Below are 17,356 nucleotides of genomic sequence, written 5' to 3'. Positions count from 1 at the left end.
CCAACAAGGATCTAAGAGTCACTTTCACAAACAACACACACCCACATGGCTTTACAGGGCTATAAGGCACTTCCTCTGGGCTTATATGGTGTGGCCAAAATGTTTTCGAGTACCCCTGTTGAACGAGGGGCAACACAACCCACAGGTTGAAAATTGAAGTTATCTACGGCGCGCGCGGTAATAGGTTTAGGACCTAGGTTTCACATGGGTCATGGAAAAATGGACCCCTCTCACACATCCATGACAAAGACAAAGGAAGAATTATGGGAAAACAAGAAACAACCAAGAGCAAAAGACAATTGTAGACAAAGGATAAATAGACAGCAACATCAAGAAGAATGAACAAGTAAAGATAGAGTAGAGTAGCTTCGGTTAAATTTCAACTTTTTGCAGTCATTTAATTTTATCTTTTTTCCTTTTAATTTTTTAATGGCAACATTTCATTAAGGGGGGTGTGAGAGTGTCTAACATGAGAAGGGAACATTCCCCTACTTGAAGGGGGCATTCTCTTCTAGGTTTTCGTGACTACCTCAGAAGGGAATGCATAGTAACGTCCACAACGGAGTCCCCACATCCCAAGAGAGCCTCCCCTGCCCTTGGGAATGCATCCCCATGTAACAATAGCATATGCATTTAGCCCCAACACCCCACAGGGTACAGCACCCTACCTTTGAGTTGGGTACTTGTACATCTTTTGTCTTTGAACATCTAGGAGATTCAAATTATTCCTAATAAAGTGATTTCACTAAGGGCATCATCGAGTGTTGCACTCTCTTTTGTGCTTGGGTTTCTTTCTCTATTGATCTCACCATGCAACTTTCCTAGATTTTCCAAGGCTTTTTACCAGCTCTATAGTTTCCCTTTCTCATAAAATGAAGAAGTTTTGTTTCAATCTAGACTCTATGTTTTCTATCTAACATTGTTATGACTCACGAGTCACCAAACTGGACGGATAAAATATTTTTTACTCATCTATATAAAAGTCAACGAACAACTAATATAAAGCTCATGAAATTTTTATCCTACAACACTGTAACATAGTTTGTAAAAACATCCTTGAGAGGTAACCAAGAAACTAGAAATAAATGTTTACAAGAAGAAGTACATAATACATATTCATTATATAAGGAATGACAGTGGGCATGAAAAAATGTTTTATCAGTAAATACGTCTTTCCAAAAAACAAATAGGTCAAAGGCAGTAAAACATACCCTCTTAGTAACACCCAAATCATCAGTTATAACCTGCAGGAGCATAAACATGGGCGTTAGTGTATGAACTTCATGATATCTTTTACTAAGTATTCAGATTCAGCCCCAAACTTGTGAGGTTAGAGTTTATAAAACTAGAATGAAATCACTAGCCAATCAAAATCCAGTGTTACTAACACAAAAGCACAGGTGTGACTCCAAGGTATGTCAAAAGAAAATAGGGATGCACATACGGAATGTATACAAACCAAATGCAACATTTCAAAATAAATGAGCAAAGAATCACGTCAAACTGTGCTGCTTTCCCAACATCACACACATTTGTCTCTCCTAATGCAATGTACATTTTACTCTTAATATTAGAGCAACGTTAGTCCCAAATAGAAAGAGACATATTTTTGTAAATAAATTTGTACTTGGCATACTTCTATACGGGAATTATTTGTGCACTTAAGCTATAATGCACTGCTACTACAGAAACTTGGTCTTTCAGGGTAAATGTTCATTTCAGTTGATCTTAAAGAGGTGTGATAATTCTTGGACAAGATTCCATGTACGTAAAAAAGAAAAAGGCAGTCACAGTGCAATTTTAATCCAATTACAGGTTGCACATATGAATCTTTCTCATCATGACTTTATAGTGCTTAATGAGTCTGGCTCCTCCTCCAACCCAGACAATGGATAGAGACCACTCAGCTGACTTGATTTATTCACTGGGCCCTGGGCTCTACATAGACAGAAAATTGGATAAAATAAAAAAGAAGTTGGGGTAAACATAGAGAATTTATAATAAAACTGTTAGACCAGGAGGTAACTCCTCAAAACAAAACATGATATTCATTCAGGTTGGTCATTATTATATACATTGGGGAGAGACTGTTCATTTCATCTCCCGGTGACTCATCATCTTTTTTATTATTTATTTACATTAATTACAGTTGTTCACCCAATCCCTATGATTAGGTGTCAACATTCCCTCCATTAATCTGAAGGGATGTTGGTCAGCCCAAGCATCATTCTGAATCTTTCAAGCTTTTCTCTTCCAAGCGCTTTGGTGAAGATGTCTGCAATTTGTTCATTAGTGGAACAATGGCAGAGATGGATTTTTTTTGCCTCAACATGATGTCGAATCAGATGATATTTAATATTGATGTGCTTGATTCGATCATGGAACTTTGGGTTCTTGGCCAACGTTATTGCCGAGGTATTGTCAATTATGAGTGGAGTCGATTGTACTTGTTTTACCTGCAAATCTTCAAGAATTTTCCTGAGCCACACAATTTCTTTTGTTCCCTCAAATGCTGCCACATATTCTACCTCTGTTGTGGAATCCGTTGGAACTGATTGTTTGCGTAATCTCCAGGAGACAGCTCCTGATCCAAGACTCATAGCATACCCTGAAGTAGATACCCTAGTTTCTTTGTCTCCATTGAAGTCTGAATCAGAGTATCCAATCAAGCTGAAGTCGCCCACCTATGTATACTTGATTCCAAAGTCTTGAGTTCCCTTCAAGTACCTTAGAACTCTTTTTGCAACAAACCAATGTCCCTCACAGGGCTTTTGCATAAACCTGGAGAGGATTCCAACAGCAAACGAAATGTCTAGTCTAGTAGTAGTTAGGTAGTTGAGACTTCCTACAAGTTGTCTATACTTTGTTGCATCCACAAATTCTTTTCCTTCAATGGATGTGAACTTTAAATTTTGTTCCATTGGAGTAGTAAAAGGATTGCATTTTGTCATGCCAAACTTGTTCAACAGATCTCCAACGTACTTCTTTTGATAAAGGAATATGGACTTCGGATGTTGAGTTACTTCAATACCAAGATAGTAATGAACATAGCCCAAATCAGTCATTTCAAAACCTTTCCTCAATTCCTTCTTTATGGATGCAATGTAGCTTTCATTGTTCCCTGTCATCAAACAATCATCTACATATGCCACAAGATATACCACTGTTTTGCCAACCTTCTTGACAAACAAAGTTGCATTATCGAAATCATAATGTTTGAAATTGAGTTTCAAAAGATGCTCAGTTAGTTTTTCATACCAGGCTCGCGGTGCTTGCTTGAGGCCATACAAGGATTTCACAAGTTTGCATATTTTATGTTCATGTCCTTTCACACCAAATCCTTCAGGCTGGGACATAAAAACATTCTCTTTTAGATCTCGATTCAAGAAAGCGGTTTTTACATCCATTTGATGGACTTTCCAACCGTTCTGAGCTGCTAGGGCAAAGAGTGTCCAGATGGTAGCCCATTTTGTTGTGGAGGCAAAAGTCTCCTCATAATTGACCCCTTCCTTCTGTGTAAAACCTTTTGCCACAAGCCTGGCTTTGTGCTTGTCAAGTGAGCCATCAGCTTTATACTTGTTCTTGTAGACCCACTTGCAGCGAATTGGTTTGGTCCCTAATGGAGGATCAACCAGCTTCCAAGTACCATTCTTTATCAGGGCATCATACTCCTTTTGCATCGCTTCTTTCCATTCATCATGAGAAGCAGCTTCTTTGAAGGAAGTTGGTTCAAAATCTGTAGACAAATTCAATTCACAATCATAAGAAACATCCATATCAATAGGTGAATCAGAGTCATCTACATCACCTCCATTTTGCTAGTTTGAATTTCTAGTTCCTGTCTTTCCAACCTCATCAGGATGAACACTTTCAAGTGTCTTTGTCAGCCACTTTGGGGGACCTTTCTCAGATGGTCCAAGCTGCTCCGTTGATTAAGTTGAGACTAAATCAAGATTGAGTCTCCCAATTCTATCAATCACATCACTTAAAGTATCATCTGTTGTTGGAGTTTCATGCGGGTGAGAGAGTGCTTCAAAAGAAGATTCCACAGGTTGGTCTAGTATAAGAATCCCCCCTTCAAGATGTGGAATCTGATTATCAAATTCTTGAAATGATTTTGCATTTGCGAATCTATCCAAGCGATCAAGTTGTCGCTCAACAACATTGTCAGTTTTGGATGATTCAAGAAAGATTACATCTCTAGATACAACAAACTTTTCATTGACTTCATCATAAAAACGATATGCTTTGGAGGTGTTTGAATACCCCAAGAAGATACACTTACGACTTCTTGCACCAAGTTTGTTTCTATGTACCTTTGGTATCAAGGCATAACAGGTGGAACCAAAGACCCTGAGATGCTTTACTGAAGGAATGTGCCCATACCACATTTCATAGGGAGTCTTGTTTCTGATAGCATTAGATGGACATCTATTCTTTATATATACAGCACATAGAACTGCATTAGCCCAAAACATCATTTTTACATTTTTGAAGAACAGCATGGGGCATACCATATTTAAGATTGTCCTATTCATTCTTTTAGCTACACCATTCTGTTGGGGATTATAAGGCACAGTTGTTTGATGTTGGATCCCATGTTGGCGAAGATAGTTTTCAAATTCATTTGAAGTGTATTCTTTTCCATTATCAGTGCGAACAAAGCCAATATGAGAGTGTGCATCATTTTCAATCCATGTATGAAAGTTCTTAAATGTTTGAAAAGCATCAGATTTGTTCTTCAATAAATAAACCCAACACATTTTAGTGTAGTCATCAATAAATGTCATCATATATTTATTTCCATTTGCAGAAGGAACAGGCATTGGACCACATAAATCTGAATGAATGAGTTCAAGTTTTCTATGTGCTCTTGAATGTGAATCATGAAAAGACTGTTTGCTATGCTTTCCTAGAATGCAAGCATCACATTGCTTAAGTTTCCTAGGAATTGTAGACAACCCAGTAACACCATTTTTCTTCAACAAGCAGAGGTTGTCATAGTTCAAATGTCCAAATCTAACATGCAACAATAAACTTGATGGAAGTGTACCTTCTTCATAATGAAAATTGTATGAGAAATGTTGTCCACGAGCAGAGGTACCCTGCAGCTTGAGAAGCCTTTCTTCTTCTATCCCTGTCATGACAAGTGAGTGGTCAGATGCTTTTCTCACCTCAAGCTTGCCATCAAACATATGAATGGAGTGACCTTGCTGGCGGATGTGGACCAAGGACAGCAAGTTTCTCCTCAGCTGTGGGAGATATAGAACATGATGCAGAAGAAAGTCTGGAAGACCAAGCAATTTAAGCCTGATTGTGCCAAGCCCTGATGGCTTGAGTTTTGATTGGTCTGCAAATTACACTGCTCCATCAACATTGCCAGTAAATTCTTCAAAAAAATCTTTTCTATGATTCATGTGGCAAGTTACTCCTGAATCAAGCAACCAATCATTTTTCGAAGAAGCAAGTGAAGCATTAAATAAGTCTTCATTTACTCCAATATTACATTGTGCCACAACATAATGAGCGGATTCAGGTGCTTTACCTTTGTCTGTGTCATTAGTTTTACCTTTGGGTTGGTTTCTTTGCTACTCAATTTTGTCCCAAGGTAACTTGCATGTAGAGGCATCATGTGATCCATTTCTTTTGCAGCGTATGCAGTGCAAATCTGACTTTTCTCCTTGAGAGTGTCTACCCCCCCTGCCTCTGAAATATCTTCCTCTTCCTCTTCGACCACCTCTTCCTCTAGAAGAATCTTGGGCAATATTCTTTTCTTTATGAGCAAAGTACACAGCCTCTTTAGAAGATTCAGGGGTTGTCTTCTTTCCAAAAGCTTTCTCTCTTTCAGCAAATTTTTTCACAAGAGAGTCAAAGGTAATATCTTTGAGATTTCCATTTGCTTGCAATGACTCAAGATAATTGGAGTAAGTAGGATAAAGTGCCTTGAGAAAAGTGATCAGAGGAATATCCAATTCAACCTTAGTGAGGAGGAGGCACCATGTATTTATATGTAAACATTGAGGATGAATAGACGTCACGTTGGGCTTCTGAGCCTACCTGAGTTCGCTGGCCGACCTTGACAATTTGTCCATAATCAAAATAAATTCATAACTCCATTTGTACATGTCAGAATGGGATGATCTTTATATCAATCCTACACCTCTCGAAGAGAGGAATCCAATAAAAATATGAGCTGCCTCATATGAGCTGTCCAATTTGAAGTTTGGCCCTAGTTGCCAAATTTAACAGTTATTAATTAGTGCGATGCCTATTTTTGGCTCTAAAATCTATTTACAGCCACTTTGTCAATGTACTTTGGTTCAAATATGGATTGCACTTGTTGCTATATTGGTTATATGCAACCTTGCTATATACATGAGAAACTTTGTGAGTTTGTGTATAATGGTTTGGATTCAGATGGATGAACATGAGTATATATTTTTTTACAAAATTTGAATATTTATGTATTTTATAATCAATGGGTTTTGTGATCCAGTTTTGTTCTATCATTTGTTTTCGGTTTCTCAGATCAACCAATGTGATGATCGGTCCAGTTCTAATAACATTGTTTTTATAAGACAGGAGGGATAAACATACAAAGATAAGGTAATTCTGACAACCAAGACATTATGCATCTTATAAAAACATCTAATTAGTGTAAACATTTTGCGTGGAGGTGGGCATGGAGGTGAACACAAGCAACATTAAGTTGGTGTAACTTTCATTTATAAAGAAGCCAAACAAGACATTATTCATCTTTAAAAATAAGCACCTAGATATCATCCAGAACTATAAATACCTAGGGTTAGAGTTCAATTGCAATGCTATTTTGGGACGCATGCACAAAGAAGGGCCTACAAGGTGGGTGGAAGGCAAACTTCTCACCTCAAACTAGATGCAAGATAACATAGACTTGGGATTGGGGCTTGCTACAGTCCCTCATCCAAATATTCATAAAAACTAGTGCAAATATACATAGATGAGATACGGGAGCCAAGCATAGCTAGAAACAGATGGAATCAACTAAAAAGAGTGCAGAAACATATCATAACAGCCTTTTTCAAAATAAAGACAAGGTAATTCTCACAACCAAGACATTACGCATCTTATAAAAACATCTATCAGTGTTAGACATTTTGCGTAGAGGTGGGCATGGAGGTGAACACAGGCAATATTAAGGTGGTGTAACTTCATTTATAAAGAAACCAAATAAGACAAAATTCATCTTTAAAAACATAGATATCATCCAGATCTATAAATACCTAGGGCTAGAGTTTAATTGCAACGTTATTTTGGGAGGCACGCACAAGGAAGGGCCTACAAGGTGGGTAGAAGGCAACCTTCTACCTCAAAACAGATGCAAGACATCACCGATATGGGATTGGGGCTTGCTACACTCCCCCTTCCAAACATTCATAAAAACTAGTGCTACTATACATAGGTGAGATACGGGGGCGAAGCACAACTAGAAACAGATGGAATCAAATAAAAAGAGTGCAGAAACACATAATAACAGTCGTTATCAAAATAAAAGCAACCACTCTTTATGAGATCCTTCTAAAGAAACAGGGTTTACACCTAACTTGTAGGAAATGCTTAAAACCCCAGTTTGGGCCATTGATAATCGTTTACCCTATGGGCTAGAAATGCGGAAAAATGTTCCATGGGTCATATTACAATTGGGAAACGTCACTGGGCATTTCAAGCATGTTTTAGCAACCTTTGTCCACATTTCAGGTTAGCAAATAACTTCAGGAACCCACCCAAGCAAGTAAGCTCAGAAGAACAAATGATAATATAAAAATCTTTAAGCATTGACATTTTTCCTTTATCTTTCCCTTTTGACCCCTTCACATAAAGTTTTAATACTACCATAAACAGTTTCCGGAAAATTGAGAGTGGCTCCAATGTCATTGAACTTCATAGAAAGTAAAATTTTCACATCCCATTCAGAATTAAGCAGACTTAACAAGCCTCGTGACCTTAAATCACAATGCAGTGTGACAAAACTTGAAATGAAAGTATCCCTTGGGAAGGAAACACACTAAATTATTTGACCATTTGATCAAATTTGCATGGTTACATGTTATTTTATTTTTAAAATATGTTTATGGAAATAGTTATATTTTTTTGGAAAAAGGCTATACAGTCTACAATTTGACCTTTTCCGATTTGCAATCCCCAGAATCCGGCCATAAAATCTTTGCCGAAATAGTAATCTTGGATTGTTGAAATCATTGTTTTTGATAAATAAAATGATTTAGCACGCACACATATCCCCACAACAACCTGATTTTGCAATCTTAATGATTAATATCTACAATTCCATAAATCCAAAATGATGCCAAACGTTAGACAAAAATGCCAATTTGACTTCTCAATTTTGAGTCACCAGAAAAGGTCAAACCCATAGAACGTTTGGACTATTACCCACCATTTTGTGGGTGATATCCCTAGGAGAATTTTTTTTCTCCAAGATGGTCCTCAGCCAGCAGCCAGCACACACTTCTGGCATGGATTAATGGGGGGATTCAGCGGAAAGAATGGGTTAGGTTTGTGCTTTTGTCCCCTAGACCCCTTTTGGATATTAACCTTGGATTTTAGTACCATGGGATCTCTTTTACTGACCATTTGGCTTTAGGGATAGTGTTTCAGGGGAAACCTCGATTTTGGTTGCGTGGTCCCGCTCCCTTATCTGCTTATATTACTCCATTTCCACACATTATTACCCCAATCATCATTTCTCCCACTTGGGTCCACATTTCTCCCACTTGGGTCCACATTTCTCCCACTGGGTCCACATAGGGTTAGCTCATCCCTTCCCCTTGCCCACACCTTGGGTCAAACCTGGAATGATGACCAGAGGTTAATGCAGCTAAAAAGAAAGACAAAAGCATATTTGGCCACATTCAACAGGAAAATGTACCACAATGCAAAAGATGGTCGGGACAAACACATTTAGCATGTGGGCAAAAGCCAATACATGAGCTCTACCCCATCATCATGGCCATCATCCTGGTTCCTACATGTTCTATGAGCCTCGTTCATCATATAGGAACCCATGATTGTCCCAACCCCTGGTGGGCAATGAAACGCCCTACCTTAAAAGGGGTTGTTCACTGCTATATCTTATGCATCATGCTCTTACCCCTTGAGACCCGAGCAGTTAATCAAAGAAAATCATAAAAAGGCAAAAGGTATATAAAGAAGAGAGGAAAAATCAAGGTCAGGGCACCTCATGTACCACGATTGCTCTCTCCTATACATTATAAACCCAAGTGTGGGCTCCCCTTTTATTAGCTACCCTTGTACCCCAGCATGTGGCCCAACGCTGCACTTTCTTATCCCCTACTTCATTCCCCTATCTGTCACATGCCACCACAGTTTGAAGAATGTACCTTGAACATACTATCCCCTTTAGAAATAGAAACCACCTAATGAGATACTTGGTTAACCCCATTTGGAGTTGGGAGACATTAGCACATCCCGAAGCCCATTATGGAAGGGCGGGCCATTATGAAGTCCCCACCTGTGGTCCATGGTTTATAAGCTCATTTAGTCGATTTCTCTAATGACTTGTTGTACTGGAAGGCTAGGGGACGCATTTGATCTTATGTGGGATTGTCGATGGTCTCCATCTTGGGTTTGGTCTCCCTATACGAGGTCCTAATCCTCTAGAGGGCTACATTGGCACATGTAGGGTGTGTGTTGAGAGCCATGGGCTTCCACAACAGTAGACAGCACTCCATAGATCCCCGAAGATGGTCAGAGATGCTCGAAATACTCCCATTGGGCGAGGAAGATGCACTTAGTTCACCTTTGCCCAGTCGGTCCCACAGATGTAACATGCACTTGAAAGTTCACCAAGATTTGTAGGATGATGTGGCATCCCCTACACCATCATCAGAGACCTTGCAGACAATCTACAGGCATATTCGACTCATTTGGAGACCCATGAGGTTGTTATCGTGCCCCCACACCCATTGGGAGCACCACAGGTTTATTGTTTGGAGAACAAGGGACCAACCCCTTGTCCGTCACTTTTGAGGGTCCTACTCTTCATTATGGCACCCATGGACCTCATCAGATCTCTTAGAGGGCCCTACGACATATATTGTTCATCTTTTGACCTCTTAAGAGGCATATTTTTCATTTGTGAGCTAGTTTGGTGGGCTTGTCACCAAAAGTTAAAATATTAGCACATTATTTTATTTTTGGGGCTTATGTAGGCCAAAGAGACTAATTCGAGCTCCTCATTAGTGTATAAATACAAGTGAGATGAGTTCATTTTATCATCATCACTTTGGATTGGATCTCTTCTCTCTCTTGAGAATTTCGCACTTTTTCTTAGAGGATGAATTAGAGATTTATGGATGAATTTTGATGTTTGGATTTGGTCTATCTTATCTTGGAGCTTCTCTCTTGTCAAATTGTGGATGGTTGAATATGTTCTATTACATGTAAATACATGTTTTTAATGCTATTCTTGTTTTACTTTTTCATATACATTGGATAGGGTTTTTCGCTATTTTTAGGGCTAATTGTTGCATGCATTTACTTCTTAAATTGTGGAATTTGCTCTCTATATAGCAACTCTCAATGTATGGGCCATGTAATGTGAATTAAATCTCCTAGGGGTGATTCTATCAACGAATTTATCTTGATAAGTCATCCCCTTTTGCACATCTAAGTATAAAAGTTACAAGATTGCTTTTCTTTGACCTAGAAGGCTAGCGAAGTGGTCTTGAGGCCTCCTTGACTAAGAACCAAAGGTCCTCATTCATATTTATCATAGACTCCATTCTCCCAAGACTATGTTGCAAGAAACGTTGCCCCCAGGTCCGTTTCAGACAGGAAACGAAACGGAAACGCAGAAACACGTACCATACGGCCTGGAAACAAGTTTCCAAACTGGAGAAACGTGGCCCGTACGGTCGGAAACGAGTTTCCAGGTCGTACGACAGAGTTTCCACTTCATATTACGATTTTTCTTTTTTTCTTTTTTTAGTTCTAATTTTTTATTGGGCAAATAAAATATCTTATGGATGCTTCTAGATGCCTCTCTCAAGTTATAAAAAAACTCTCGCCTCATTCCCTCATCACACAATTAAGCAAGTCGTTTCTCTTGGAGACGGACGATTTTAGCAAAGGAGAAAAGAGGAAGAAAGCAGTGGTCTTTTGTCTTTATAGTTCTTGCAGCCTCATAGTCTTTATTGTACTTGTAGCCTCATATATATAATAAAGGTTGATTTTGAGATTTGGATATATAATAAAGGTTGATTTTGGATATTCCGATATTGCTATTTTCATTATGTAATCGATCATGAGTAAATGTAATGTAAATATAATCATAATGTTTAAACTTTAAATGTAATAAATTATAATGTATCATGTATGCTTTATGATTGCACATAACATTCCTTAAATGTCCTAAATTCTAATATATATATATATATATATATCGCATTTCCCCGTTTCCAAAATTTGGGGGGGTCACGTTTCGTACCCATGCCTGTTTTGGAAACTCGCACCCGTTTCCCCGTTTCATGCAACTTAGTCCCAAGACTAAGACACTGATCTACTAAGACGTGGTCACCTAAAATCAACTCTTTTCACCCTTTTCTAGGTCTAGCCAAGTTGGGTCACCTAGGGCATCATTTTCCCAACAACGTAGCCCTCCAAATTTTTATCTCCTAGCCTCTCTTGTGTTGGTGTCTCTCAAGGCCCCCTCCAATTTTGAAGCCATTCCGATGGGGGAGTTGTGAGGAAAGCCAAGCCCTAGTTTCGAGATCAAACTTTGCCCTAGTATCCCCAAGGCTAGTGCCTTATAAGACCAGTTCAACACCTTCAAGTGAAAATTATTTCTTTGATCTTTTCCCCCTCCTTGTCTAAGTTGAGAACATCATTGGTTGATAAACTCTTTCCTCCTAACCTAGGTTGGGTCCGCTTGGTCCTATGTGGTCCCATTCCTTTGAAAGATAATTCTTCAAGAACCATTCGGGGTACCAATTTCAACAAGGATTTTAGGGATTGGGAAACTCTTTCACAAGTCATATTCCCTAAACCTAACCCTCAAATCCTCCCATCCTTCTCCTAGAAGACATTGTACCTTGCTTAGAAAGCAAGCAAGCTCTATTCTTCAACCTCTTCTGGAAAGGGATTATTTGGGTCACTCCATATCCACTTATTGATTTATCCTTCATTGGTGACTCCATAATATATTGGGTCTCCTCCCATCGGTGAAAGTCCATAAAGAGTAGGGAGCCTTAGCTGAGGTGACAGTGGGCTAAGTCTCCATTTGTTGCCCTTGGTCTAGCATTCTCTATAGGGATCCCCTTTAGGTCCCCTGCTAGTTTGAGAGATAACATTTTGGCGTCATTGCCGAGGACACGAAACGTGTGTTTTGTTCCCCATACAACATATTGACATATCATTATTGGCGACTCCATTGGAAGAACGAAGCCCTAATTCTTCATTGAACTTTAAGGTCGACGCGTGTAGGGTGAAGCAAGCATTTTTCTAGGCATCTTTAATTTCACCCCGGTGACTCCTACATATTTTTCATGTATACCTCTAATAGGTTGTCTTTCTTTGATAAATTTCTCGCTTCAGAGATTGCTAGAATCCCTGGGGGCATCCTAATAATGTTGCGGGAAGGATGGTACCTGGGATGCCTGGGATTGATGGTGATCCACTCTCTGCAATTGACAAAGTAGAAAGGTTTAATGCACATGCTTCAAGAGAGAAGGTTGTTCACCAAGATGTCCTTATGTTATTGTTCATGGGATCTCTCAATGGTCATAACTCATGGCTACATGATCATGAACATAGAAGCATCTCATCTATTGAAGAGTTCGTTGCTGGCTTTCTTAGACACTATCAAGTACACCCTGCATTAAGCATCCAAGAGGAAGCCTTCATCGAGGATCATCAACACATTAAGAATCTAGGTAATGAGCAAGAAGACGAGTCCTCCTTGGGTCCACATGATGAAGATGATAATTTCGAGGACACGTGCTGGGAGGGATGAGTTTATGGAAAGCAAAATTGAGACCAACCTTACCTTTCTCAAGGATATTACTCTTGATGAATCCTCTTTTGAAAACCTTGAGAAAGATGATCCCATTAGCCCCTTGGATGATGACATTGAAGATAATTTCAAAATTGAAAAGAAGAAATGGGAAATTGTTGGTCCTCAGTTTGATTGTGCTCCCATTTACGACACCGACAAGGAGGATGAGGATGAGATTGGTTTTCCCTTCCCGTCATGCACTATTTATGATTACATACCCATTGATACCCTTGGGAAGGAGAATCTTCACTTTCTTTTGCATAAAGAGGGGTAGTTGGAAGTGATCAATTTTCCTTTTAGAAGAGACCCAATATTTGATACTAAGGAGATTGATAAGACTCCCACTCCTCCTGAGTATGATTCTATGTTCAAATCACTTAAGCCTTTAGATCATGATTTTGGGAAAGCAAAACTCGTTGAATACAATACTTCTCTCTCCCCTTTTCCTATTGGTCATCATCTTGAGTCTACATCAAGTGATTCCCTCACCCGTGGTTATATGATCTCAAGTAACAGTGAGCCCTTCCCCCCCCCCCCCCTGTGTATAGCATCAAGGAAAAGCCCTTCATTGATCATACCTTTCCTTCTTGGATGCACCCTCGGGGTTTCAATCACTGCATAGTCTCCCCTCTCCAGTGTAATCATAATGTGCAACCTACTTGTGTTTCTCCATCTGGTCGGCCTCCCTTTCCTACTAATCATAACCCGATGAAGACCATAAACCATGACATAAATCATAAGGACAATGGTGGAAGTAATATGCCAGAGGTTGCCATCCATCAAAAGTTTATGACCTTGGTTGTTGACATCTCTATATTTTGGTTGCAAGAGAAGATCTCATGGACTAGATTACATCATTTTCTTACCTTTTCTCACATAATCATCCATGTGTGGGCATCATATTTTCCCACCTCCCACCCGCAGCATCCTCCATGTGTTTGAATTTGCATTCACTTTGGGATTTTGTTGCAAGAGTAATCATATAGGCAGGCATATTTATATTGACTTGATGATATGTTGGTCGCACTGGCTTTATGATTACACTTAATAATAGCTTCGTCATATGCATGTTAGAGTAGGATGCATTGCATAATGATTTTGGCATTAGACTTAAGATCCTATGATATTTCTCATGGTAGATAGATGCATATCTTCATGTTTTATTTTTTGTCGATTTTATGGCCTAACATATAGCATGTGCGATCATGAGACACCGCAAAAGCATGTTGGCCCGTGTTTTTCCATCTATTATATGTGCAGGTGACAAGTCTACAGTAACCAAGAGACTGTTGGAGTTTTCGTGACTTCCCATTCGAGTAGCTTCACCCACATCTTCGAGAGATCACGTTCCAATTGGAGCCAGATGTTACCCACCATTTTGTGGGTGATGTCCTTAGGAGAAAAAAAAATCTCCAAGATGGTCCTTAACCGGCAGCCACTAGCTAGCTCATTGTGCCATTTCTCCGCCACCTGAGCCAACCATGTGGTCCCTCGCCCATCAGCCATGTTCGTATGTTTGAAGGTGGGCCTCCTGAACCTAAAGGTATGCCTTGTTATTTGGTAATTGATGTATTGTAGTTTCCTTATCATGGACACTTTTGGGCATGGATTAATGGGGGGATTCGGCGGAAAGAATGGTTTAGGTTTGTGTCTTGTACCCTATACCCCTTTTGGATATTAACCTTGGATTCTAGTACCATCGAATCTCTTTTACTGACCATTTGGCCTTAGGAATGGTATTTCACGGGAAACCTCGATTTTGGTTGCATGGTCCTGCTCCCTTATCCGCTTATATTACCCCCTTTCCACGCATTATCACACAATTCATCATTTCTCCCACATGGGTCCACATAGGGTTAGCTCGCCCCTTCCCCTTGCCCACACCTTGGGTCAGGCCTAGAATGATGCCCGAAGGTTGATGTAGCTAAAAAAAAAGACAAAAGCATATTTGGCCTTATTCAACAAGAAAATGTACCACAAACAGCGACAGATGGTTGGGACCAATACATGTCGCACATGGGCAAAAACCAATACATGAGCTCTACCCAATCATCATGGCCATCACCCTGGTTCCTACAGGTTCTATGAGCCTTGTTCATCATATAGGAACCCATGATTGTCCCAGACCCTGGTGGGTAATGAAGCACCCTACCTTAAAAGGGGGTATTCACTGCTATATCTTATGCATCATGCTCTTACCCCTTGAACCTCGAGCAGTTAATCAAAGAAAATCATAAAAAGGGAAAAGGCATATAAAGAAGGGTGGAAAAATCAAGGTCGGAGCACCTCATGTACTACGATTGCTCCCTCCTATACATTATAAACCCAAGTGTGGGCTCCCATTTTATTAGCTACTCTTGTACCCCAGCATGTGGCCCACGGCTGCAGCTTCTCATCCCTACTTCATTCACCTATCTGTCACATGCCACAACCTTTTGAAGAATGTACCTTGAACATATTATCCCCTTTAGAAGTAGAAACCACCTAATAGGATACTTGATTAACCCCATTTGGAGTTAGGAGACATTGGCACATCCCGAAGCCCATTATGGCAGGGCAAGCCATTATGAAGTCCCCACCTGTGGTCCATGGTTGGTAAGCTCATTTACTAGATTTCTCTAATGGCTTGTTGTACTGGAAGGCTAGGGGGCGCATTAGATCTTATGCAGGATTGCAAATGGTCTCCATCTTGGGTTTGGTCTCCCTGTACGGGGTCCTCATCCTCCAAAGGGCTATATTGGCACATGTAGGGTGTGTGTTGAGATCCATGGGCCTCCACAGCAATAGACAGCACTCCATGGATCCCTAAGAATGGTCAGAGATGCTCAAGAAACTCCCATTGGACGAGGAAGATGCACTTGGTTCACCTTTGCCCAGCCAGCCCCACGGATGTACCATGCACTTGGCAGTTGACCAAGACTTGTAGGATGATGTGGCATCCCCTACACCATCATCAAAGCCCTTGCAGATGATTAATAGGCATATTCGACTCATTTGGAAACCCATGAGGTTGTTATTGTGCCCCCACACCCGTTGGGAGCACCACAGGTATATTGTTTGGAAAACAAGTGGCCAACCCCTTGTCCATCACCTTTGAGGGTCCTACTCTTCATTATGGCACCCATGGACCCCATCAAGCCTCTTAAATGGCCCTACGACATGTATTATTCATCGTTTGACCTATTAAGAGGCATATTCTTTCATTTGTGAGCTATTTTGGTGGGCTTGTCACCAAACGTTAGAATATTAGTACATTATGTTATTTTTGCGGCTTGTGTAGGCCAAGGAGACTAATTCGAACTCCTCATTAGTGTATAAATAAAATTGATATGAGTTCATTTTATCATCGTCACTTTGGATTGGATCTCTTCTCTCTCTTGCGAATTTCGCACTTTTTCTTAGAGGATGAATTGGAGATTTATGGATGAATTTTGACGTGTGGATTTGGTCTATCTTATCTTGGAGCTTCTTTCTTGTCAAATTGTGGACGGTTGAATATGTTCTATTACATGTAAATACATGCTTTTAATGCTATTCTTGTTTTATTTTGTCATACACATTGGATTGGGATTTTCGTTGTTTTTAGGGCTAACTATTGCATGCATTTACGGCTTAAATTGTGGAATTTGCTCTCTTTATAGCATCTCTCAGTGTATGGGCGATGTAATGTGAATGAAATCTCATAGTGGTAATTCTATGAACGAATTTATCTTGATAAGCCATCACCTTTTGCACATGGAAGTATAAAAGTTTCAAGATTGCTTCTCTTTGACCTAGAAGGCTAGCGAGGCATGTAACAAAGGTTTCAAGAATTGTTGGTAGTGGTTCATGGGAATGGATGCACAATCTTTGTCAAAAATCTTATAAGGGCTCTTATCAAAGAGTAAAGGCACATTTTTTGCATGTCAAGAGAAACAGTGTTGATGCTTGTCCAAAGACAATTGACCCACAAGAAAAGAGGAAGTACGAAATTTAGTAGGAAGAGGCTTGTTACCCACCAAAATGCGGCTAATCCATAGGAGAATTTTTTCCCCTCCTTGGACAAACAGCGAACCAACAACCCTATTGATCAACATACAACATGATGTCATAGATCATCCACATATGGGTTCAGACAAATTTCTTTCTCACATCCAGCATTCCTTCTTGAAGGAAGATGGGTATTCCACCAGCAGGTACTTTGACAATTTTGTTATCATGTGTTTTACTTAAATATGAATCAATGGGTGATCCGGATGATTGACTAATCTTGATTGTATTCTTGTTCCCTCACTTCGCCTAGGA

The 17,356-nt window shown here is 39.8% G+C and overlaps 1 protein-coding gene across 8 annotated transcripts in view; it reads right to left on the bottom strand.

The window, feature by feature from the left end:
- Window positions 1–17,356, bottom strand: part of PAS1 (FKBP-type peptidyl-prolyl cis-trans isomerase family protein) — a 434,604-nt gene that overhangs the window by 306,766 nt on the left and 110,482 nt on the right. For all 8 annotated transcript variants that reach the window (XM_089446138.1, XM_089446141.1, XM_089446137.1 and 5 more), the window contains exon 7: window positions 1,212–1,244. In XM_089446138.1, the coding sequence (XP_089302264.1) occupies window positions 1,212–1,244 (33 nt within the window). The remainder of the gene's footprint in view (window positions 1–1,211; window positions 1,245–17,356) is intronic.

This window comes from Pinus tabuliformis, chromosome 9, assembly GCF_031772625.1.
Source record: "Pinus tabuliformis cultivar Carrire ecotype Pingquan chromosome 9, CPIR1, whole genome shotgun sequence".
Taxonomy (NCBI): domain Eukaryota; kingdom Viridiplantae; phylum Streptophyta; class Pinopsida; order Pinales; family Pinaceae; genus Pinus; species Pinus tabuliformis.
The sequence above is the reverse complement of the archived record's forward strand: the minus strand, read 5'-3'. Positions and strand labels throughout refer to the sequence as shown.